The 26,816-nt window shown below is 37.1% G+C and overlaps 2 protein-coding genes across 4 annotated transcripts in view; one reads left to right on the forward strand and one right to left on the reverse strand.

Moving 5' to 3' along the window:
- The window catches only part of LOC136675550 (tRNA selenocysteine 1-associated protein 1-like), a 37,135-nt gene extending 11,153 nt beyond the window's left edge, over positions 1-25,982 (forward strand). Inside the window, exons 4-9 of one of the 3 annotated variants that reach the window (XM_066652148.1) lie at positions 10,332-10,384; positions 10,502-10,633; positions 10,976-11,095; positions 22,431-22,665; positions 23,384-23,426; positions 25,617-25,982. In XM_066652148.1, the coding sequence (XP_066508245.1) occupies positions 10,332-10,384; positions 10,502-10,633; positions 10,976-11,095; positions 22,431-22,665; positions 23,384-23,426; positions 25,617-25,759 (726 nt within the window). In that variant the 3' untranslated portion in view covers positions 25,760-25,982. Of the gene's footprint in view, positions 1-10,331; positions 10,385-10,501; positions 10,634-10,975; positions 11,096-22,427; positions 22,666-23,383; positions 23,427-24,838; positions 25,583-25,616 lie in introns of those variants that run through there. The other 2 variants (XM_066652149.1, XM_066652147.1) reach the window with 2 other exon arrangements.
- Positions 1-26,816, reverse strand: part of LOC136675549 (chromodomain Y-like protein) — a 144,578-nt gene that overhangs the window by 1,604 nt on the left and 116,158 nt on the right. The window lies entirely within an intron of this gene.

Below are 26,816 nucleotides of genomic sequence, written 5' to 3' on the forward strand. Positions count from 1 at the left end.
TACTGTGTCTAGCCGCCCACTAAAATAGGCCACTGGTTGAAGTTTGTTCCTGTGTCCTTGTAAGTGAAACAATCATGCAGCCTTGTTTTTCATCTACAAATTGCTCAAAAGATTTTTCTGGATTATGCAGAGATAAAACTGGTGTGTTCTGAAGGGTTATTTTTAGATTTACAAATGCCTCGTCCCCTTCGGGGGTCCAGGTTACATTGGATGAGGCTGTTAGAATCTTTTTGTGTGCCATGTCATTTAATGGAGCAGAGGTTTATGCATAATTTGGAATCTACTTTCTAAGTTATCCCTCATTTGTGAGGAAAGTTAGCTAAGTTATCCCTCAGGACTGTATTGAAAAAAGATGGTGACTCAGTGTTTTCTTGTGGGAAAAGTGTCAATGTGTATGATTTCTCTTGAAAAGAAAAAGGAAACCAAAATTGAGAGTCTTTGTGCACTTTTAAGCTGAAAAAGCATTTGCCAAATCTCACTGAGAACCACTGAATTTTCTGGCACCCATCTTAGAATAGTTTGTGGGTTTGGAACTTCCGATGCTCAAACATGAATAGCCTTGTTTACTGCTTGCACAGATTGTTTACTGTCTTCAACAAAGTGCCACTACTCCGGTTTTCCTTTTTTTTTACAGGCCATATTGGAGCTCTACATGGTGACTCCAGACCTTCTATAATAATCCCTCTTTGCAACAAACTGTTGAAAACGGGTTATTCCAGCTGTGACCTCCTTTTTCAGAGGATGTGGAGTTGTGCATGGCCTGTAATCACTTTTTGGAGTGATTATTAATTCTGGAACTCCTTTCATAAGACCAACATCATATTTGCCTTTGGACCACAGCCAAGGTTCAATGGTATCTAGAAAATCTACTTCGTTAGTGATGGTGATTTGTTGAGACAAAAGTGACACTTCAGCTTGGGCTGAGAATGACAAATTTACAATTTGACAAAGTTTCAATTTCCCTAGGTTGCCAATCATTGATTTTTAAACAAGTTAAAATGAAATTTTACATGTCTTTCCATTTTTTATTTTTTTCCTTTGCTAAGTAAATGAGGTACCTCCCCTTGAAACCATTGACTCTGAGCTGAGGTTAATTTTACTGTGCAGCCCACCCGTTGCTCTCCAGCAAATACGGTGGTTACAGAGACTAACACATTGTCTCTACCTTGGAACACACACATTTGTTCCATATCAACAGGCCAGGTTTCCACACTAGCAGTGCAATGCAAATCCCCTGTGGTTTTGACATTTATCATAATTAAATTTTGCCCGTAGCTTATTTAAAAAGGGTAACAATAGGTTTGATTTTTCTAATTGCCATCCCATCCACACTCGTGTAGGGTTGGATGGAATTTGTGGCAAGTTTAACATGCTTATCTCAATACCCTCCTTTGTGCATGACAATTTAATTCCTAATTTACACATTAGCTCCCTAGTTAAAAGATTCAAAGGGCATTTTGATGATAGAAGGAAAGCATGTTGTAGGGTTGTGTCACTTCCTGCATTGTATACACCAAAGCTTGTCCATGTAAGATTCCATTAAAAGAACTCCACCTGCCCCAATATAGATGTTTTCCTGCCTGATAAATGTGGTTAAGGGTGTAAGGCCCCTGTTTTTTGAACAGAAATTAGCCGCAGTGTCAACTAAAAAAAAGTTACCATTTGGCCCGCAATTTGTAATTCAGTTGTCGGCAAGATGGAGGGTTTTGTTAGAAGCGTTTGTATAATTTAAAATAATTTTACCAGTATCCAGATGTGTGTAGCGTGTGTTCTGATCCCTGTATGATTCATGCCTCCTCTCCCTCAAACTTGTCTCTCTTGCTGGTTGGTTCTCAGTACAATTAACAGCGATGCGTTACAGTTTTGTATACATTTGTGTACATTTGTATTGAGAAGTCTCTGAAGCCACATCTTGGGTCCTCTACCTGTTCCTTGCCCTCTTCCTCCTTTTCTTTCCCCTCTGAAATCAGTTTTTTCTGCCTCCAGCACAGCACACTGCAGTTGGTGCTGCTCATTTTCTTTCATTTGTTGTCCTTTCTTCACATTCTCATTCAGTATTTTTTCAACATGCACTGCAAAGGCCAGGACTGTCTGAAGCCTTCCTGTTTCAACTTCCACACAATCATCTCTCACCTTTGCCTGAATGTCGGGTCTGGAAACGCTGCTTCAGTTCTTTCTTCCAGTTCTCTGATTTGCTCCTCCTGGAATTTAGCATGTTACTGCAAACGTTCAAACTCTTCATCCTTTTGCTGACGGAGGACGATTTATCTCGTCTTCATCCCTTCTACCTCTTTGGTGTTGGGTTGACCTTTCGGTGGTGGGGGTGGCTGAGGTTAGAGGAAGGTTGACAAAGACTATATGGCCAGCATTCTCTTCTCCCTGTTCTGCTGTTTCATCTGCATCATCATTTGTCTCAGTAGGAGGAGGAGGCCAATCATCCAGTGATTCTTTCAGCAAATTCAAAAACTGACCACAGATTATGGTGTGGGTCTTTTTTAATGAATGTGATCTGCCTCTCTTTGTGCTGCTTGTCTCATAAGCATGCCAATTTGGTTTCCATGGGAAATTCTCTGGTTTATTTTTTATTTTGTTACAATGTTCTTCAGGTTTATCATATGTCTTGTTGAGTTTGTAATTGTTGTTTGAAGTTGACTAATTCATTTACATTTAATGTCCCTTCAGGGGGAAGTGACACGTTTTTTCCCACTCTTCTAATTAAACGCAGCTATCAGGTTCCCTTTGTTTCATGCCCTCTATTAATTCACCAAAAGGACGTTCATTGCAATGAACTATTGGGGCTGGGGAAAGGTTTCCCTTTCCCTCCCTTTGAATTACTGTGACCCATTTTGAGATTCTTGAAGCGACCAAGAATTGAATACCTTCAAACACACATTCTTAGTTTACTTACTTCGAGACATCCCAATTTGATATACAAGATGAGGGACAATGTTTTGTTTTTGATAAAGCACTGACCTCGACCTGACCTACACTTAGTTTGTGAGTTCTGTTGACGATTAGAAATGAATATACAGACAAAACAAACAGACAGGGTCTTTCCATATGTCAGAGACATATAAAAAGTACCATTACAGATAGTTTCTCTCCAAATTGGTGCTTCCCCCTGCTCCTACTCTGCTGGACTGCCGACCGAGTGTGGCTTTCATCCGTGCTGCTATTTTGCTGTACATGCCGGCCTAGATCTTGTACAGGGCCATTCTGTGCTCTGCTTAGCTCGTCTGCTTCGTCTGCTCATTCTCTTGCTCTCTCAAACTCACTCTCTCACACACACAATGGAGCCGAGTAACACAGAGCATGAAAAATAACAACACAGGTTCAGTTATATGTAAGTGATTCAGATTTCACCAGACCGGTTAGATGAGTAGCAGGAACGGCAGGGAAAATCTGCAGGGAATGCTGATAGGAGTTGGTATCAAAATACGGGAGTACTCCCAGCCTATTTCACCACTTACAACAGCAGCACAAACATCTATATGAAGCTATAAAACTCTGAGGTGCTGCTGTTCTGAAGTATTCACGTCCCAGTACAGTTCCCATAATCCAGTTTACACAGCATTGCAAGCTTCATTAGCTAACACTGTGCCTTACGAAAAGTATGAAGTGGCGTGGTTTACTAAAAACAGTTTATTAAAGCAGTGGTTTACTACATGGCAAAAGGGTATGCTCCCTATTTCAACAGTAGAGAAAAAGGGCTTCAAAAGGCTGATTGAAACCCCTAACCCACGATACCAATTGTCCAGTAGCAATTTTTTGCATGAGAAGTGCTGCCTTACGTGTACATTTAAGTTGAACAGACCCTTTCCAACAGGCTCTCGAGAGTAAAACATTTTGCCTTGATGACAGATATACACCTGTGAGCCATATTTGAGCGTGAGCCCTAATTATGATTGGAATTATTTTTTTGGCTTTTTATTTAATTCTGTCTGTTTAAATGTTTTATTTGCACAAAGTACTAGATGTACAGGAGTACACACAGGAAGAAGCACTTTGGTGAAATCTGCTTCACAGGAAACTGACTTTTTAAAGATCAAATCAACTTTTTGCTATTTTTGCTATGTTTTCTGTTTACAGTTTAATAGCAGAGTTATGAGTCTTTAGTTATGCAGGAAAATAACATTATTTTATTTAAGGAGCATTATTGTTTAATATATGCCAGTAGTATATTTTTGAGCAACGTCTCATGTACATCTATAGCTGAATGTTAATAAAAGTTCCAGGGTGGCATTTGGGACATGTAGCTTTGACTCAGAGGTGACTTTTGGCTATTATTTCATGAGAAGAAAAATACCAAGATATATATCGTATATCACCACTCAGCTAAAAAATATCAAGATTTTGGTCTATATTGCCCAGCTCTACTCCAGACTCCAGACTGTTCATTCTGTATTGTTTTGTGTTCTGTTTGCTCTGTTTTTCTTACACTCCCATACCCCATAGTTTGGTGAATATCTAGGTAGCAGTCTAACTTGTTTACTAATGGCTCCTAAGCTTTAGCTCATCTATCTCTTTGACTCAGAGAAGAGGCGTGCCTATGGTAGTGTAGTGGATTGACCGTATTCGAACTCGTTGTGCTTAATAATGGTTTGACTAATGATAATGATTATTATTATTATTATTATGATTGACTTAAATGACAAAATGTTAACAATTAGAGAGTGAATACTGTCACCGCTACGTGAGTTCTTCAGGATTTTCAGACTCTTAATGAACAAACTCCACACACTGTTATTTCAAATAATGGAAATATTTTATTAAGAGGAAAGATAATATTTAATAAACATAGCACAATCTCACGGAATCAACGCAGGTGAAGCCGGTTCGAATTTAGAGATTGGCTAGGTGATATGACTTGAAAATTAGGCGTTGCTATGGTCTAATTAAGAGATTGTTACCAAGAGATGTAATTCAATTTTCAGCTCTGGAAATGAGTAATCTTAGCTTACTTTTCTGTTGATTTCAACCACTCGATGGGTACAGAGGCGCTTTGAGGTTATGGGAGAGAGGAGTCCCGCTTGGTTCCCGCAGTCCTTCCTTGGGAGCTTTGAGGCTGGGTCAGCGTGGACTTGGTCACTTGCGAGTCAGGCCGCCTCGGGCATGCTCAGAGCGTGGTGACGCCGATGAAAGGATTTCCTCTGGCTCACTGTCCTGAGTGGGATGTTCTATCCATATGGAGGCTTTAGAACAGAAATTTGCTTGTTCCTGCAATTTCCAGCACCCAAAATCGAATTATTCAGCTTATGCTTATTTTACGATTTCCCTCTGTCTTGGCGGTGTCTTTTACTCTGGCCACGAATAAGTTTCACCTGCTTTGATCAGTCGTAAAATTAAAACTTGGATGGGCTACAAACATGAACACAAATAAACAAAGAAAAGATTACTGACAATTGCTCGACGTTACTCTGTAGTTTCTGTATCGCACTGCTAACTGGCACAAGGCGTCCCTTGGGAGTTGCGTGAGGTCCTTTGTTAGAGTCTTTTTGAAGAGTCGTCTTGTCGGTGTAAAGAAGGAAGAGGAGCGTCGCAAGAAAGCGAAGTGAGAGTGTAAGAGCGTAAGAGAGTGAGCTTAGAGCTGGGCAACTCCTTTTCAGATGTGGCACGGTCACGCCCATTTGGGAGGTCTCCTTTCTTTGGTTGTGTCCTGGGTCTGAGGCTCAAGTGACTTGTTTCACGTTTCAGAGAGAGAAAAGAGTCACGTATACTGTAAGAAATAGAATCCTGAATAAAGTAAAATACTTATACATACTTGGGGTATAGCATAATGAGTGTACTGGATTATTTTTATCAAATATATATATATGTATGTATGTATCTTGAGTACATTGCAATTACGTCCCATTACAATATTATCCTAGATGTTAGAAACTAATTCGTTTTCCTAAACAGAGACAGAAATTTTCCTTCATGATAGAAACAGTAATACACATCACTTCATTAATTCATGTGAACATTCACGTGAGAATAACAGAGAGTAACATTCATACATGTTGCATAAACAGGTTTATCACAGCGGCGCTCTGATGCGTTCGTTATGTATTTAGAGGGTGGCAGGACGAAACGTGATTTCGCAAATGTCCACTTGGTGGCACTGTTGGTCCATGCTATTTGTCTGGTTTGAACCAGGGTTGGGAGAGTTCACCGCAAGGTCAATTCTGGGGGCCACCTGTTGATTTTGCAGGAGATAATCAGGCGCTATCTAGGCGCCAATCTAGGCATGAACTGGGTTCTTTAATCCTGGTCTCCAAAACTTTGTTTGATCTCCTTCGGCTTAAAAGCGTCATAAACTGGGTTAAGAAGAGGGGGTTAGTCATCTGGGTGGAAGGTGGTAACTCATTCATACTGGGGTCAGAGTGGAGAGTCTTTTCATTTCTTGGTTTGATCCATACTCCACTACAGTAGCCTTGTGATTGGTCAGGGTTATAGTGACATAAGCATTACCCACTTATAGGACTGCCCATTGTACATCATATTTCTTTTGTGTTTTTTTTTTTTTTTTTTTTTTTTTTTTTTTCCAACTTTGCTGCTTGTTTCACATACACTCAAACTTAGCATTATACAAAAAACAATCAAAATGAGTTCCCAGGGGCTTTAATTATGGTAACTATTTATATTCTTATGTTATGACCTCTTGAGCTGTGCAGATGAATGAGGTCAAATCCAGTACTATATATCAATGAAACAATAATGGAAGTTGCATATCCATCTGGTGGTGAAAGAAAATGAGTGTCACCTTTTAATTAATTTGACCTGAAGATGATAGAGCTAAAGCATTAATATCAAAAAGGAAAAAAATGTGATACTGCTTAATATTAGACACTATAACAGTATTAACAAATATTTAAATTATTTTTTTATTTTATTAATTACATGTTTTTTGCCTCAAGGCAACTTTGTACCATCATGGATATATGAAAACTTTTGTTATTGTCTTGCAGAAACAAGAATATATATTTACTGAAAACATCAACCAAACTCTTGAATAAACAGATGTAGTTTTTCATGCACTTTTCAGATTTAGTTAGAAGTCACATTTCCATATTCACCTGTTGCTCTCAGGCAACAATTTATCATCATGGAACACAAATATAACCAAATTTTATAGCATACCATTGTATCAATATTGTTTCAAGGCAAAACATTAACCAAAACGTTATCCTATTATGCACCTTATCGTGACAAGCATGTACACAAGTACATACACAAAAAACTTACTACTTATGAAAGTTGAGGAAGCAATTCCTTTCAACAGAAAAACACAAGTAGTTAGCACATTTTGAGCACTGAACTTTTACAATGCCTGAACAGCTTGGGTATTTGGATTGCCATTTCTTTCAACCCAAACTGGCCCATTTGTCTTGTCAAAGACATGTACTGTAATGAATTCACCAATCATCATACTCTATCAAGCCTGCTACTTTACATCCATTTTCATTATCATCAGGTTCCTCATTCTCACTCTGATCTGCTTCCTGTTGATTTTCTACCATTGTGGTACTTAATCCTAATCTCTATCTTCATCTTCATCCTCATTCTCACTCTCTCCCTACCGGATGGTCACTATGACCTCATCGTCCTAACTTTCCTCATTATGTGATAGCTCATCCTCACTCTCATCAATTGGCAGTACCACCTGTTCTTTATACCTTTTGGAAGTGCCATAGAAAGTGTGGATTCATCTCCTGCATTAAATCATAACACATGCATATAGTATGTTAAATACACATTTGTATTAATGCATTACAAAATCTTATACAATATATAGATATATTGTATATCTTGTACAATATATAATCAATTCTACTGATTTTCCTACCAAAATAAACTGTAGATTGTATGCTAATTTATCCACCCTGCTTGTATTCCAACCTTGTATGCCTGGTATTGCCTTATGATATTCCAATATGGTACAATGTTGCCTCAGGGCAGCATTCAGTTTTTTGTAAATTCCTATGACATATGTGATGATTTTGAAAATACTTCTTTACTTACCAATGAAGGGGGTTCTGATTTTTTTGTATGTGATTATCTGGTTGAAAAATGCATTTTTGAGAATAAAATGTGGGGCTGTGTGACATGGTCACGTGGTGAAAGAGGGAGGAAATGGATCCCTGTGGAATCCATACTGTGGAAGCCTACCTGGAATCATTGGGTGCAAGGCAGGAATACACCCTGGAGGGGGCGCCAGTCCTTCACAGGGCAACACAAACACACACTCCTACCTACGGACACTTTTGAGTCACCAATCCACATACCAAAGTGTGTTTTTGGACTGTGGGAGGAAACCGGAGCACCCGGAGGAATCCCACGCGGACACGGGGAGAACACACCAAACTTCTCACAGACAGTCACCCAGAGCGGAATACGAATCCACTACCTGCTGCGGCACCATGCCGCTCCCACCCAAGCTTACCATTATACTCTATTTTAATTAATTTATTTATTTTTAATATAATCAAAATGAATTCCCAGGGGCTTTAATGTTAAATGTGTATATTCATATGTTATGATCTCTTGAGCTGTGCAGTTGAAAAAGAGGTTAAATCCAATACTATATATTGGTGAAAAAATGATTAAAGTTGCATACCCATCTGGTGGTGAAAGAAAATTAGTGTCACCTTTTAATTAATTTGACCTCAAGATGGAGCTAAAACATTAATAATTATTTCATGCACTAGTGACCATTTATAGCTATTCAGGTTAGAAATGCAAACTAATCTCTGAAATACCTAACAGGGACATATGTGGTATCAGCAGAATCCTAAGAATCTGAATCTTTAATTATCCTAAACATGTTGGACTGTGTAGCTTCTACCATCCTCCCAATAAGAGGGGTGGAGGATGAATGCCACAAATCTCACACATATAGCTGTAGCTCAAACGCTTATGACTGATATTTTCTGTTCGTTTTTAGAGCAGAATAAAACAAATACATCTATGGAAATATGTAATCCTAGAGACTGTTCTTTGCAGAAATTTTGAAAAACTGTCTACACTAAGGATATATATCTTCACCACTAATGTTGATTTGATACACATCTCGATACACTGCCACGATGCGATATAATTGCGATACACTGAAACGCATTGTTGATACAATGCAATAAAAATCAGTCCTGTTCATGATACGATGCAATTCAAAAATGATTTGATAATGATATGACTTAATTATAAGATCATCTTAACTCAATAGCACAATTCTGCTTTACTCTGTAACAATTTGAGGGATGTATGCATCTGGTTGTTTTCAATGGAGCAAAACCAATACATAACATAAAAAATGCGTAATTCAGTATATTGAGACAGCATTAAAATGTATTCAGTTATATTTCCGTCTATTTATACAAAATGTATAAATCATGTAAGATCAGTAGTTTTCAAAAGTACAATGTTAACAACATGCATAGTGAAAATTATGATCTGCAACACATACTACTCTACTATCTGCTCGACTTATCTGCTACTCTACACTGTGCCGTCTTTTCATGTGTGTCACCAGATTCGTCGTGCTACTAACGTATTTGATAGCCCCATGGCATTGTTTGCAGATTGCGTGCGTCTTGTCAAGTTGACTCGCTTATAAAACGCAAAATATTGCCACATGTTTGATTTGGGTGTCTTTTTTGGTGCATTAAATATCTCTTTGTTGTTGCTAATGCTCTCGTTTCCCTTCATCTTTGTTGTGTACGTTTGTGTGCTTGCGTCAATGCCTGAGGACATGATGGTGCATTTATGTTGCCTCGCGAAAAAAAAAAAAAATGAAGAAATCAATAGGAAAAAAAAATATGTTGCCTCCGAAAATACGTTAGAATAAGAAATGGGTACGGGGGAAAAAAACCACCCGATTTAACCATGGTATTTGCAGATGTAAAAAGGCTAGAGGAGATGCACCATAAATTTGCCCGCAAATTATTCCCCATACACCTTGATTCTACCGGTGCAATAGTCGATGTGAATCGGTGAATCTCCCCATAGTCTACACAGCAGATATAATTTTGTAATTACAGGTGTTACATCTTTGTATTTTATAGTTATGCAGCCGTTCCATGTTTTAACTAGCCATGAGCAATTAACAGAACTTAATTTGTTCCCAAATAAAGATAGTTCAGGCTATTTTACATTATTTTGTTTGAAGCTGGTGGATAAATTGATAGGAACTAGATGAAGGATGGGAGAAAGCCAGAACAGAATGACAGAGGTATGTGATCATATAAAGGTTTCTTTATTCTGAAGATACATGGTAATTGTCAGAGGAAGTTATTTTAGTAAAATGTTTTATTTCTGCAGGTTAATGATTGTATGTATCTGTTTATTTCTAGCCAAGAAAATTTAAGCTGAATTATGCAACATATGGGAAAAGGCCTGAGCCTGGGTGAGTTAACATTTTATGCCTGTATGTTTCCCCACCTAGTATGGTGAAAGCTTGGTGATAACTCGGGCATCTGTTTTCATTTTAATAACAATTTATGTTTATTATATTCTCACACAGACCTGAATTCTCTGTTTTTGTTGGAGACCTCACACCAGAAGTGGATGATTATCAGCTTCATCAGTTCTTTGTGAAAAAATACACTTCTTGTAAAGGAGCTAAAGTTGTCACCGATCCCTATGGGAACTCAAGGTAGGAAAAATTTCAGAGAACGTATGGCCTCCTTTGACAATTCAATGACAGGTCTGAGAGCATGTTGTTGCCAGCTTATTGATATAATGTATGATTTGGTTCCTTTCATTCCATTTATCAACCAATTACTTTGCTTCATTTTTACTTATTTTATCTTGTTCTTCTAAATAGCATAAGCAAGGGCAACTTTCAAATGAAGTGATTCTACTGCATGTTAAAAGTAAAATAAGTAAATTTTTACTATCAAGTTAATTAAATTTATAACCTATAAAATGCAAGATTCTAAATGTTGGAACTGAAATGCCAAAGGCTAAAAATGTAGTGCTGTATTGAATTGCACAGGGGCTATGGCTTTGTGAAGTTCAGTGATGAGAGTGAACAGAAGAAAGCCCTTGAGGAGTTTCAGAATGCTACTGGTCTGGGAGGTAAAGCCATCAGAATTAGCATCGCAGTCAACAAAAGGTAAATATTCCCTGAAAATAAGATGGAACTTAAATATATAATACATGAACCATTAATTTGTTTAATCTAACTGTTCCCAATCTGTCATCTGGGCTAGAGGTCTGCTAGAGGATTGCCTTTTTTTTTTTTTTTTTTATTTTTTTTAAAAATCCTGCTCTTGCTACAGTTCGTCCTGAATCCACCCGCTCCTGTAAAAAATCAGCAAAATCTGACCTGCTCCCACCAAAGCTTAGACATTAACGTCTGCTTACGCCTGCGCAATCCCGCATATTTAGGGGCTGACCTACGGGTTGACCTACCCAAATTGGACTAAGGCCCTATCAGTCAGCCAGAGCTACACAGTTTCTTATCTGACTGTCGGATTCACAGTGGTACCGCGAGGGGCGTAATTAGGGTTGCCTACAATCCTGTGTTTTGATACTAAAACCTGTGTATTGGGACTTGTTTTATTCCATATTTCTGAGGTTACACGGTTAAGATGATGATTTGTTTGAGGGAGACAGACGCTCCGCAGCTCTTTCAGCTGATGGGCATGGCAGGTACTCCAAAGATCTTAAAAAAGAGAACGTGATTCTCATTGGTCATCACTTTTATTTAGCCTATCAGCAGGCAGAGTTAGCTTTCCATCATTTAGTGCTGCAACCAATAGAGTCGCAGTCCTTCCTATGGGGTGTTTTTATTTTTATTTTTTTTCTTCTTCTTCCTGTGGAGCAGCATGTCAATCCTATAACACAGCTTTGCTTTTAGGTAGAACCGTGTCCTGGAGGAACAACATTTTGTTCTCCCTCAGCACAATTTAAATGTTGCTGACACACCTCTCAGACTGTCAGCCACGCGTCAAAATCAATCTGACACTGCACAGACCTACTTGGCTATATTACAGTTTATTGTACCAGTTGTTCTCTGCCATAAAATGTTACACAGATTAAAATAATAAGGTCTAAAGAAATTAAACTTGGTCAACTATAGGTGCTTTCTACTGTTGGTACTAAGCCCAGTGGACCTCAACTGATGCTACTGAGAAGTCCAGTGTTGCTAAATTGTTCCTGCAACATGTCAAACAGGTGCAAACTATTTGCTGTAAAACTCAAGCAATGTAAGAGGCATCAAGATAAATATATATATATATATATATATATATATATATATATATATATATATATATATATATATATATATATATATATATATATATTAATTAATTAATTACTATTTTGAAGTAGTGTTCAAAGTTATGAGCACTTCTCACACATTACATACATCACACACACCTCTGACACTGTAGAACACAAATCCATCCATTATCTGTAACCGCTTATCCAATTTAGGGTCGCGGGGGGTCCAGAGCCTACCTGGAATCATTGGGCGCAAGGCGGGAATACACCCTGGAGGGGACGCCAGTCCTTCACAAGGCAACACAGACACACACACATTCACTCACACACTCACACCTACGGACACTTTCGAGTCGCTAATCCACCTGCAACGTGTGTTTTTGGACTGTGGGAGGAAACCGGAGCACCCGGAGGAAACCCACGCGGACACAGGGAGAACACACCAACTCCTCACAGACAGTCACCCGGAGCGGGAATCGAACCCACTAGAACACAAATCACAAACACAATCAACTATTACAAATAATCTGACACTGCACATACCTACTTGGCTCAATGTCTAACAATTTTGCCATAGCCACAAATGTCAATGCATCCACTCCCAATCAACTTATACTACAGGAGCTGTCAGATTTGACTTGGCTGCCATAGTAAGCCGGTTAGTGCTTAAACTCGCAGATAGCTGCTAGCGGCTCTTGTTTTCCCTTTGTATTTTCTGTTGTTGTTTCTTGTTTTAACGCTTTTTCATTAGTTTATAAACAGTGTAATATACAAGTTTCACGTTTTGAATGGAATTACTGAAATAAATCAGCTTTGTTATTCTAATTTATGACCAACACCTGTATATTATTTTCCCATTTTATTATTCATCCACTTAATGGCGCTACATCAATAATTATTTCTTGCACTGGAACATTTTAGGCTATTCGGGCTAGAAATGCATTTAACTGTAATACTTCCTTTCATACTCTTAATTATTATTGCTGACCAGTTATACACATTTAGATAAGACATGCAGAAATATGAACGCATACTCGTCCGTTGATCTGTACCTAATATAGACAAATGTGGTATCAGTTAAAAACATGTTGAACTTTCAACACTTTGGCTTGCAGGCCCCTCCCAATATCACAGACCCAACATGAATTCCACAAATCACAAAATACACTGATAACTCAAAAAAATTTCACATGCTTGATCAGTATGAGGATGAGATGGCATGATTAAATTGTGGTGCCACTGCAACCCTAGATGGCGCTATAACACAAAACCCCATATTGTCCAATTGTAGCACCGCCTTTTGGTGGATTTAGTCATATGATAGGCTCCCTCAGAGTAAGACCCTACATATGTCTGTCAAGTTTGGTCTCGATTAGGCTTAATTTGTTTGAGTTACAGTTGAAAGATTGTATAATGCTCCACACACTTTGATTAAATTATGTATTGCAGCAGATGTTTGCCCAAATGTTCAACTTTTTTGATAATTATTTACATACAGACTGAATCAAACAAGGTCAGTTGTTTGGGAATAGAGTAAAATTCAAGGGACTAGTTCATAAAGTTCCAATTTCAAACAGCTGGCCAATGAGAAAACACGATGCATTTTTTTGACAACACTTGCATTTACAAAGTTGGAAGGCCCTACGCAGAATATACAGAGAATCAGATTGCGTGTCAATAGACTTAATATTTGCAGAAATATATCACATTTTCTTTTTATTGTGCCCCCTAGTAGCTATTGTTATGAAATATTTTTATCCATTTTATATCCACAATTCAGCATAAATTAGGCAGTGGTAATGGAGGTTTTAGTAAATGTCTGCTGAATCAATCCCATCAAATATCCAGGAGCTGCTTCATGGGGATGAAAGATGCCACCAAGGTGGTGTAAAGTTATAGAGTTTAGCAGATACTTGGAATAGTGGGCAGATAACCAGTCTAGCAGCAGGCAGGGGCACAGCACCGGATCTTGGGCCCTGTTCCGTGTTTTCTGAACAGTCTATTAGTCTGTCCAGTTTGACACGATTCGATGGACAGTGAACTAAATTTTAATAATTTGGCATTACTAAGGGTGTCATGCAGTACTGTAGGGAAGTATACACATTTTGACTGAGATGTAGCCCATAAAAAAGGAGAAAAATGAGAATGATCTGAGATTACAGTGGTTTTAGGAAGAATAATTATGCTATCTGTGCTGATATTTAGGGTCAAAACTAAATCAAGGGTATGGTTACAATAATGTGAAGGCCCTGTTATATTTTGGGCAAAGACAACTGAGTCTAGAATTAATGAAAATGCCATTTTTGTACATCTACGTTCTCAGAATTAAGACCCAGTTAGAGAGAATTTTCCCAAGCCAATGTCCAGAACGTAACGTATAACTTGCATTATGATCAGAGCCATATCCTGTACGTTTTATGCAGTTAATAATTGAATGTCAAATTAAATTACACTTTCAATTGCATATGAATATATTTCAACAACATTTATTAAGAATTACAAATAACAAATATCATTTCCTAGATTCAAGTAAAATTTACAAATAAAACAATGAATGAAGGGTGGGACTTTATGCGTGAACAGCAAGCTGATTGGCTGTTTATGCATAAACAGAATCCTTGTTCAGCATTATGAGAATTTCAACCAGTAATCGTACCCTTCTCATAAAATTTCTGGATTTACTTCACAGAACGCTGTCGTCCTGAAAGGGTCCCCAAAGAGCTTTAAGCACGACCCTTGGGCTAGTTTCACTGCTGCCAGGACAGTGGTGACTGGAGCCCTGCCCTGTGTGTGTGCCACACCACTTAAAACAAACACTCTGTTCAAAATATAACAGCTCTTATTAATTTATCTGTTACAGGTCCAGGTCTGGTTAGGACAGCATATGAGTGTGACACCTGGTCTAAGTATTTTGGTAGAGAACACTTACTCCACCTCTTTTACCTGATAACCTTGGGCTGTTTACATAATTGTAATTTATAGGGGTGGTTTCATTTAATGTGAAATATTCATTGGGTCTAATCTAAGTCAAGTGAGACATATAAAACATCAATATTGTATTCACTTATTTTATTCATAATGATACGTTGGGGTGAAATAATCTTATATTAAGAAAAGCAAATTTTCAATCAGATGTCCCATGGGTCAGCACTCTTAATTGGTGTGTAGATGATAAAAGCAAATGTTCACCATCAGCCAGGAAGGTAGAAAAACCAAGCTCCTCCAGTTCTGGGACATGGGAAAACAACAATTAAATTGGCCTTATTATCCAAAGTCTAGAGACTTAAACTTGGATCAAACTGGTAGTCCCTCCTGCTACTAAAGGGCTCAACATCAGCTCAGCTCATAACAAACAAAAAGTCTATAGAATTATTTTATTTTGCAATAGTGTGTGTCTTTTTGGCACATTAAATTTGATAGCAGGTGTTATAATAGCTAGGTACCTATATCTCAGCATCCACACATCTGATCAAGCCGACATTTGGCATACTGATTTGTAAGTCTATAAATGCAAAATAAAGGACAACCTGATATGGTCAGAAAGAAATTAAAATGAAATAAGTGATCATTAATTTGACGTTTTTGTCTCACCAAAATATAAGTTAGACCTGATAAATATTTAGCACTAAAGGAAGCCACCCCTGCAGGCTATAATTATGTACACAAGCCAAGATCAGCAAAAGGAGGTGGAGTATGTGTATTCTACTAAAATACCCTAGATATCAGTCAGAAACAATGTGAAACCTTCACTTCTTTTGAGGTTCTTTCCATCAACATTACAAATCTTGTCACAAACATTTTCATTAACATTTATAGGCCACCAGGGCCCTACTCAGATATTTTGCTGCAAACCTAGCTTTTAAAACAGAAATATAAGACAAGAAAAAGCATACCCCATGGTTCAATGATAAAACCTGTACCTTAAAGCAAACAGTACGGAAATGGCATTCAGTAAAGCTGCAAATGTTCCACTCTGCCTGGAAGGACAGCCTTAATATAGTATAGAAATGCTCTCGCTCAGCATATCTGGCCTTGCTGATCTAAAATAATAAATATAATCCTAGAGGACTGTCTAGTGTAATTTCCAAAATTACAATAAAATCAGGCAGGTACCAAACCACAAATTCCGGCGACTCTCACCGGTGAAGTTTTATGTTCAATTTTTAAGTTTGAATAAAATTGATCATTTTATTGAATAATTGAATATTAGATAAATTAAACCCAAAGTATTAAATCCAACTTGTCAGTCATCTGACGTGGCTGATATAAAACATAATGTAGAAGTAAGGCTGAAAACTTTTTACCTACTACCACAGCTAGAACTAGAGAAAATCTAATCAAATTTATTTGTGTAGTGCTTTTTACAACTGATGTTGTCACAAAGCAGCTTCACAGAATTCCAGTAAATATAAATTTTAAACATGAAATGTAAAAATCCCCCAGGAGAGCAAGCCAGGGGCAACAGTGGCAAGGAAAAACTCCCTCAGAGCTGAGGAAGAAACCTTGAGAGGAACCATATCCTCCTCTGATTTCTGGACATTTTCTGAACATTTTCTGGAAGATCATTGCAGAGTTAGGTGGCTTTATAAGTAAAAGCTCTTTCCCAGCTGAGGCCTTCTACATTCTGGGAACTACAAACCTGATTCCAAAAAAGTTGGGACACTAAACAAATTGTGAATAAAAACTGAATGCAATGATGTGGAGATGGCAAATGTCAATATTTTATTTTATATATTATATGTTATCATCATCAACCGTGCATAACATCATCAAAAGATTCAGAGAATCTGGAACAATTGCTGTGCGTAACGGTCAAGGCCGTAAAACTCTACTGGATGCTCGTGATCTCCGGGCCCTTAAACGTCACTGCACCTCAAACAGGAATGCCACTGTCAAGGAAATAACAGAATGGGCTCATGAATACTTCCAGAAAGCATTGTCAGTGAACACAATCCACCATGCCATCCGCCGTTGCCAGCTGAAACTCTACAGTGCAAGAGGAAGCCATTTCTAAGCAAGCTCCACAAGCTCAGATGTTTACACTGGGCCAGGGGTCTTTTAAAATGGAGTGTGGCAAAATGGAAGACTGTTCTGTGGTCAGATGAGTCACGATTTGAAGTTCTTTATGGAACACTGGGACGCCATGTTATCCGGACCAGAGAGGACAAGGATAACCTAAGTTGTTATCAATGCTCCATTCAGAAGCCTGCATCACTGATGGTATGGGGTTGCATGAGTGCTTGTGGCATGGGCAGCTTGCATGTCTGGAAAGGCACCATTAATGCAGAGAACTATGTTCAGGTTCTAGAACAATATATGCTCCCATCTAGACGTCATCTCTTTCAGGGAAGACCCTGCATTTTTCATCAAGATAATGCCAGACCACATTCTGCAGCAATCACAACATCATGGCTACGTAGGAGAAGGATCCGGGGACTGAAATGGCAGCCTGCAGTCCAGATCTTTCACCTGTAGAGAACATTTGGAGCATCATAAAGAGGAAGGTGCGAGTTAGAGGCCTGTATTAGACATGAATGGGAGAGCATTCCTATTTCTAAACTTGAGAAACTGGTCTCCTCTGTCCCCAGCCGTCTGTTGAGTGTTGTAAGAAGAAGGGGGGATGCCACACAGTGGTAAAAAATGGCCTTGTCCCAACTTTTTTGGGATTTGTTGATGCCATGAAATTTTGTAACAACATATATTTCCTTAAAATGATACATTCTCTCAGTTTAAACTTTTGATCTGTGGTTTGTGTTCTATTCTGAATAAAATATTAGAGGTTGGCACCTCCACATCATTGCATTCAGTTTTTATTCACAATTTGTTTAGTGACCCAACTTTTTTGGAATCCCGTTTGTATTAAAAGTCCAGTACTCTGTGATCTGAGTAATCATGGAAGCTCATAATGGGGAAAAATTCTTGAAGGTATTCAGGAGTGAGCCCATATAGGGCTTTATACGTTAATAAAAAAAATTGTAATCGATACGGAATTTAACAGGCAGCCAATGGAGTGATGATAGAACTGGACTGATAGGTTAAAATTTTCTAGTTTTAGTGATGACCCTGACTGCAGCATTTTGAACTAGTTGAAGTTTACTTAAAATGATCTGTATCTGCAAATTATCTCTTCTGTACAACTTGCACACTTGATGCAATTCCCACTAAATTAATCAAAGATGTACTACCAGTTATTATCAATCCTCTTTTAACTATAGTAAACTCATCCCTTAGCCTGTGTCTTGTACCTGAAGACTTTAAACTAGCAGTTATTAACACTATGATCAACAAACCAATTCTAGATGCTAGTTTTTGCTAGTAATTATTGTCTAATTACAGGTCTATTTCTAACCTACCATTTATATCTAAGATATTAGAAAAAGCTGTGTCCCAACCACTTAGCTCATATCTACATAAGAAACACACACATGAAAAATTTCTATCTGGGTTCAGGCCACATCATGGCACAGCTCTTGTTAAGATAACAGATGATCTTCTTTTGCTCATATCTATGTATGCCTGTTGGTGCTACTTGACCTCAGCACAGGATTCAATACAATAGACCCCATTATTCTCCTAGAAAGGTTAGAGTTGATGTGATGATAAATGATTCATCTTTCAATTATTCAAAAGTATGATTTGGAATTCCACAAGGCTCTATTTTAGAACCATTATTATTTACCTTATACAACTTTCACTGTTACATAGGCGATACACAATTGTACATATCAGCCAAACCTGACGATAAACACAGATTAAAGCAAATCAAGGACTATGTAAAATATGTAAAAGGTTTAATGTGGTATAACATACACCTTCTAAACCGTAACAAAACGGAGGTTCTCCTTCTGGGTCCAAAATGGCAAGAACTAAATTACCATTATTACCAAAATGGCAACCACTAAATTACCATTTAATTTTACATCTTGCTGACTGTCCAGTCATACCTGGTTCAGCAGGAAATTTTTTATTTTATTATTTTTTTTTTTAAATAATTTGAGCAACACAGACAGTATCTAACAGAGCATTTGCAATCAGAAAGTAGTTTATTAACCTTAAGGTGGTCAACACACAATAGCACAGAGCACTATGTGAATGAGGACAAGGAAGATGTTTTCACAGAGAGTTTATTATGGTAGTTTATACGTCATAAGCATAAGATAATCAAAGTTTCTGCAAGATTAGTTTCCTTAGAGACATCCCAGTTTGATATACAAGATGAACGAGAAAATGTTTTGTTCTGATAAAGCACTGACCTCGAAACTGACCTGACATACACTTAGTTTCTGAGTTCTGTTGAAGGTTAGAAATGAATATACAGACAAAACAAGCAGACAGGGTTTTTCAACAGAGACATAAAAAATTTCCATTACAATCACTAGAATAGCTTTGTTTTAATCTTCACAACATTACCATGATAAGAAATACCTTATCGCTGCATGATGCAGACGCATCAATACATGCTTTTATTACTTCAAGGCTAGACTATTGTAATGCACTGCTATCAGGATGCACTAGCAGGCATGTAGGTAAAGTTCAACTAGTTTAAAATGCTGCAGCCAGGGTCCTCACTAAAACTAGAAAATATCAGAATCACTTTATTGGCCACTGTGCGAAACAGAGGAATTTTTTTTAAATTGTTGGGAATTTGTTTGAAATTTAATCCTATCAGTCCAGTTCTATCATCACTTCATTCACACTCATTACTGCCTGTTAAATTCTGAATCAATTACAAAAGTTTTATTAATTTTTTATTTATTATTATAGTCTATAAATACCCGCAAGACCTTATTTCCTATTACGAGCCACTACAATTACACAAATTGCAGAATGCTGACTTTTTAACAGTAACATTTTTACTGTTAATTTTTAACCAGAATTCAGAATCAGGTTTTTAAGAATTACTGATAAACAAGGGCTAGTGGTAGCACCTGCTAACTTAAACTGTACTAATCCAGCTATTAGTCTTAAACATGGATTCTGGTAATAAGTGTTTTCTGTAGGTTGGGATGCCTAGAGTACCACTAAAGTTGCACTTTATGCTTGTAGCATGGTCCAGTGTGTATGATGAGCAATATATATTATTTAACCTTGTTTGTAAAATCTGACACATCACATAAACTATGTACATCACACACTCAATCTGTATAAATAGAACACTGCTCAACAGTTATGACAAGTGAAGGCTTTTAGATAAATATACTTCGAGTCAAAATCCTCTCTCTGTAATTTAGACTCAAACAGCATAAGACATTTTTAAAGTATAACTGGACCAATGTATAAGGCCACATTGTGCTGATTCATGCTTGAAACCTCAGACTGCTGCTTGCAAGTATATATTTTATACTTATTACAGAACAGCTTCTTGGAATTCTGCCGATACGACGTCCATATTGGGTGAAAATCCAGAGATGCATTTACACTGGAATTTTTCTGCATTTCTAATCTACATTCCTTAACTCTTTAGCAGTTTTTGTAACTATCTCATATTTTTAAACATTTCTATACTATAACACACTGATTAGCTTTGCACATTTTCACCCAGACTGACTTTTATTGGTCACTATTAAACACTTAGAACTTAAATTCTTCAGTCTAGGGATAAATTGTTGGTTTCATGTGATTCAGTATTAACCTGTAAAGAACTTGCATTTACTTATGTCAAAGATGGACGACTTTTGTTATTTGGACTTAACTTTTGCTTCGTATTGCAAGTAAAAATGTCAGCCTAAACAAAGTTATCTATTTTTGGAGGGCTCTGATCAATATTCATAACTTTTGGATACTGAAAGAAATTATTTAAAATTTGTATTTTATATCAGCAAGATCCCAAATTGGTGCATTGCTCATTATGACATGCATCAGTGTGTTACGTTTTGAGAACCAAAAATTTTGCAGTTACATCCATGTCCTTAACATTTTTGCTGATACTTTTTATCGTGTTCTTTGTAGCTTAGTAGATGAGAACATATGAACCTAAGCATTTATCATATTTAAGACCACTGGTCAAAATTTATGGCAAATACAGGCCTTCAGTTAAACGTTTACATTTTTTAAATTATTTTTTTTTTAGAAACAGAAACATGGTTTTATTATACTTTTTTTTTTTTAATCCATCCACATTTTCTAAAATAATACAAATTTTCCCCATAGGAATGAATGGTGGAATGTTCAGATATCACAACGGGCTGCTCTGCCACACACCAGCTGAGAGAACGAGCAAAGCTTCCTTTCTCTCAATTCTATTGTGCATGGATCACATACGTTATCTCAGGGCAGACCATACTGATTTGCATTTACTCCTTTATTGTTGTGTTTTTGCTCATTCCACTCATTCTTTCACATTAATTTAAAACAACACCTAGCAACCACTTGAAACACCTGTAATCATTCTGTAAACACATACGCAACCAACATGTATACCATAGCAGTACATTAGCAGCCACCAAGCCACACCTTAGCAACTATTTAGCAACATCTTAATAAATGCTCAGTAAATGCTTAACAACCAACACCTATAATGTAACAACTACTTAGCAAAACTTTAACACGTAGCAAAACTGTTGACAGGTGTAGTTTAGTTGAGAAGTTGATCAGGTTTGCCAGAAACCAGGCTAGGGGGCTGTGGAGGAATGCTCTAGGGCAAAGCACTGTCCCTTCACTCTCCTGTCCCTTTTTCTCTTTATTTACATATTTATGATATTAAATGGAATTTCAAATATGGGGGCTCACATTAATCTGCCTAGTTGGGCAGATGTTGTGTGTAGTTTGAAGGCCTTGCACTGTTGACTTCCACACTTTTGTTTGTTTTACATTTTTTTCTATATTTATCGATAATGGCAGTTAGTTGTTGCAGCTTTATTTTTACAAATTCTGTTACTATTTTCTTGAATTTTGCAGTGAGCATTTAATTTAAAATATTTTCAATATAGTATGCTTATTTTTTTTTTATATTAAATTTTTTTTTAATATACATGTATAATGCTACCCAGGTAAACATAATTATAAATACTGTTTACTGTTAGTTGATCTCACTAACATTTTGCAGCTTTTGAATTATGAGATTAGCTCATTTTTATCATTACATGATTATTTTTTGAAGTGGCCTCAGTCAGTAGCTTCAAAGTGGATCAAAAGAGTCCATGGGAGCCCATGTCTAATATGTTTGTTTTTGCTTTTGCCCCCCCCCCCCTCCTCACTCTCTTTCATTTATTGTACAGCAGCAAATCTAGTAACTACCACAACCAGAATCACAGCTATAACAACAGTTACCAACAGCAGTACTATCAGCAGCCCTATAATAATTACTATCAGCACTGGGGTTATGACCAGTATAGCAGTTACAACTACGGCTACAATCCTTATGCCACGCCTCCTCCAGTTCCTCATGGGATGATTGGACCCCCTCCACCGATGGGAATGCCTCCAGTGCCCCCTGACATGCAAGCAGCCACAGAGGTAAGGCCATGTGTTTCTAAGGTATGCTACATTGTCATTAAGCGTATGAAGAGTTACTGAGTAAAAATACTTGCTACTCTGGAAGCCATGCCAAAATTTCTTCCAGTGTAACAGTGTTGGATTTTTTTTAACTTTGGTTCTGTCCAGTGCCTGGTCTGTATTCACACCAGAATTGTTGGGGAAACAAGCCTGCATTATTCAAAGCTGCCCTCTGTCTAAATTAGGACAGAAGCAGGGATAAACATATCAAGTCAATAAAATGTCATGGTTTAACCATTATTTTTAGCAGATTCAGATCGTTGTGATATATATCATACACTAAATGATGGTAAGTTCTCTCTGCTTAAGTTAAAATGAGTATTTTGGAGTGTCACTCCAGAGCTGTGCTGATGAAAGAGAAAAAAGTTGTGCATTGACTTGTTAGACATGATCACAAAAACCACATAGACATGGCAATAATTTTTTTTTCCCCCCCTTTTGTTTACAAATCAGAAAGCAGATAACAGTCCACTGCGCCATAACTTTTATGTACTTTGGGTATATTTATATTTAAAGCAGGTGTGGCTCTTCTATTCAGAACAAAGCATAGCTGTTGAATCCATGTACATTTGAGCCCAAGGGTGTATAACTGGGTTGGGATGGTAGAGACAAGTCCCTACCAAAAGTGCCGACCCTTGTATAAATCTGTTAATTCTTTGCTTACATTTTGTCTTTTCAGCAATCTCATGATGCCACTGAAGAAGCTGAGGAAGACAATGAAGGTAATATGTAGACATTTATTGTACTTAATGGGTCAAATGAATCGTGCCAAAAACAATTGAAAAAATATTCAGAATATAACTATACACTGATCATTCAAAACTTTATAATTACCTTGCTTGTGCATTAATTGTAATCTTTTTTTGCCTTTTGTTGGTTTTAAATCAGAAGGAAAACCTTAAGGTTAAATTTGTTTTCCTTTGGGTATACAGGTTGATAATTTTCAAAAGTACTGATTATTTATGAGAAATAAGTCTGAAAAGTTCAGTGTTTGTAGATAATTGCTACAAACACTGTAAAGCACTAAGTTTAAGCATATTAGGGACATAGCATGTCCCTAGTGCATTATTCTTCACAGTCTCTCGTGCCATGGATGCTGCCTGTGATTGTCTGAGATGAGAAGGAACAGCACCAACCAGAGTTTTTAGATCAATTGCAGAAATCCACGGCTCAGGGTGTGGCAGACACTTGTATCTGACTACTGCGACCCAGGGCTCTGCTGTCGCTCTAGCTCCTCCATGGGTTCTCGCCGCAGTTCTGCATAAGACTTTGCGTATCATAGATGACTTCAAGAAGTAGGGCGGGTAGCCACACCCACTGCTTATCAACATATATTTTCATAATATTTATCCTAAAACTGAAAATGTAAAATGAAAAGTAATCAGCAATAGTTGGAGTTTTTCCTTGTAATTTCATTTGGCATTGAAAGCACATATAGGGAATAAACTTGAAATTTAACTGACACATTTATCAATTTTTATTTTCAATTTGTTCAATTTGCTGCATATTGCAATTGAAAATGAAAAGATAAATACTTATTGCATTTTATTGCTTTCTCTACATGAACTGCAAAATAAGTCAAAATGAATTTGAAGAAATGTTTTACATTTTTTTTTGAGATTTCTCATTTATTTTTTGTCAGTGATGTCCTGTCATGAGTGAAAATTTGAAAATTAATTTTCGTTTTTAATTTTATGATTTTTGTATGGAAAAAGAAATTGCAAAAAAAACGTATTTGCATTTTCATTTTATTATTATTTTCCTAGCAGTTTTAATTTTGGCTGGATTTGCCCCTAATACACTAATGTGCAAAATAATGGCCCTTATTTAAAGGAGGACAGCACACATTGTACCTGGGACAGTACACACTACAGCACCAGACTGCACCTACATACTTTTAGGGTCTCCACCCAATTCCTCCTAACCACACTTGAGTACCAGTTCTCTGACTGATTTAATACCAACACCATACGAAGTTCTTGTTTTAGTATGTGTGGATAATTGTACAGCACATTGCAAAAGTCAGAGATATTAAGAACAATTTCTATTTGACAAAAACAACACAGAACCCTAAACAAACAGGTTTTTGAAATTAAGTGAATCTAATGTTTCTTAATCAATGCTCATTCTGTAGGACACCTTTGGTCCAAGCAAGACAAGATTTTGAAATGTTGCTTTGGACATTCTTAAATGTGAAGTGAAAAAAAAAAAAAAAAAGCAGAATATCTCTGGTGAGTTTGCACAGCCAGATATATACTGGATTTTCTTTTGGGGAGGCATGGATATTTCAGACCTTATTAGGGGGGTACTGCTTGTCCCATCCAGTATTTGAACTGCATTAAATCTATAAAGAAATTGCAGAATCTCCATCTTGCTAGTTTTGATGGCACTCCTGATTACAGGAGCCTATATCTCTTTGCATAACTGTAGTGGATGGACACATGACTCGTTTAGCCTTCATTTCTGCACTTAATATATGTAAATCTTGTGCATTTCGAAAGTAACAAAACATGTTCTGTTCTGATTTTGCTCGGCTTCCCATGTCAAATGCAGGGGCTTAAATTGTTGTACCCCCTCTTCTTAAGTCACACTGTTTTACACTTGTCTTTGTGCTCTTATTTAAACTCTGGTCCAGCCGAGAAAGCAGACACAAGGAGTGCTGAAAACTAAAGTACAATGCTGTGTTTAAAAAATAAATAAAATAGAATGGGGAAAAAATGGTGAATAAAGAGAAGCAAGCATTGATGTCTGTTTCTCACACGCATTATCATGAAAAGGAACAGGTGCTAAAACATGGCTGTTTAGAAGAAATTTTGACGAAAGCAGACATTTAAGACATTAGAGAACTGTTATCATTTTTTGATCATTGTGGTATAATGCATCGCTTTAAGTGACACCTTTCTTTCTTCTAGATCCAAACCCGCAGGTGGATGTGGAAGTTATGAATCAGCAGTTCATGGAGCGCAGTGAGGAGCTATATGATTCACTCATGACTTGCTACTGGCAGCCTTTGGATAGTGTCAGATCTCTAATATCCTCAGTAAACTGCTCCTGATTACCAGCATTAATTTTGGACCTACTTTTTCTTGAAAGAGGAATGCCTTTTTACACAAGTCTGAAATGCTTTGAGAAGACATTGTTTTATCTTAGACTTGCTAAGTATTATTCTATTTTTTTTGTCACTAAGTTTTCCTTTTTATTTTACACAGCATGTCTTCTAGGGAGGATTAGGGGTCCAGTGTGCATTGCAATTCTTGCCTTGAAAATAAATTTCATTATTAATGTCCATTTGTTACGTGTGTGTATGTATGTGTATGTGTATATATATATATATATAACTAACACCCTCCTCCACGCTTTCTAAATGTTGTGATCTGACTCTGCTTGCCACTGTAGTTCAGCACATTTCCAAGAGTTAGATTAAGAGCTGTAGCATGAGAGGATATGATTAGTCACCAAACAGGCTCCTGAACAGAGAATATGCTTGGAAAGAACACGATTGGGACATATTATATATATATATATATAATTTTTTTTTTTTTTTGCCCAGTTTTAAATGAACTTGAATCTTTTAAGATGCCACTATTTGGGAAGTTCTTGGTCTTTAGTTAATATTAAAAATCACAATCTAAAGCATCTATGTGACAGATCTGCCCTAATTAATTAAGACAATTAACACAATCACAACAGTATAGTTCTCTCTCTCCAGTTAGGAGGCATAAGTGATTCATACAGGATTTATTTTAATAATTTATTTCTTTTATATAAATTAATTCCCAAGCTGTCTTTACTACTTTCCCTAATGAATGTAGCGCGGGAATAACTGATGATAAATGTTGCTAGTAGCTGTTTACTAAGCTAACAACTTTGCTCCAAGCACAAGATGCTCACTATTACTATAAAACATAACAGCTGGGTAGATTTGCCAAATTCTTAAGTAAAATTGTTACTGTAAAATAATAACTTGACCAGTAATTTAAATTAAGTAAAATTAAAGTATAGCAAAAAAAACAAACAAAAAAATTAGTACTCACTTCATATTCAAAACGGAACTGCAAAATCACACTCATTCATGCAGCACATAAGGTAAAATATGAAATCCAGTGCCAGTG

This window comes from Hoplias malabaricus, chromosome X1, assembly GCF_029633855.1.
Source record: "Hoplias malabaricus isolate fHopMal1 chromosome X1, fHopMal1.hap1, whole genome shotgun sequence".
Taxonomy (NCBI): Eukaryota; Metazoa; Chordata; class Actinopteri; order Characiformes; family Erythrinidae; genus Hoplias; species Hoplias malabaricus.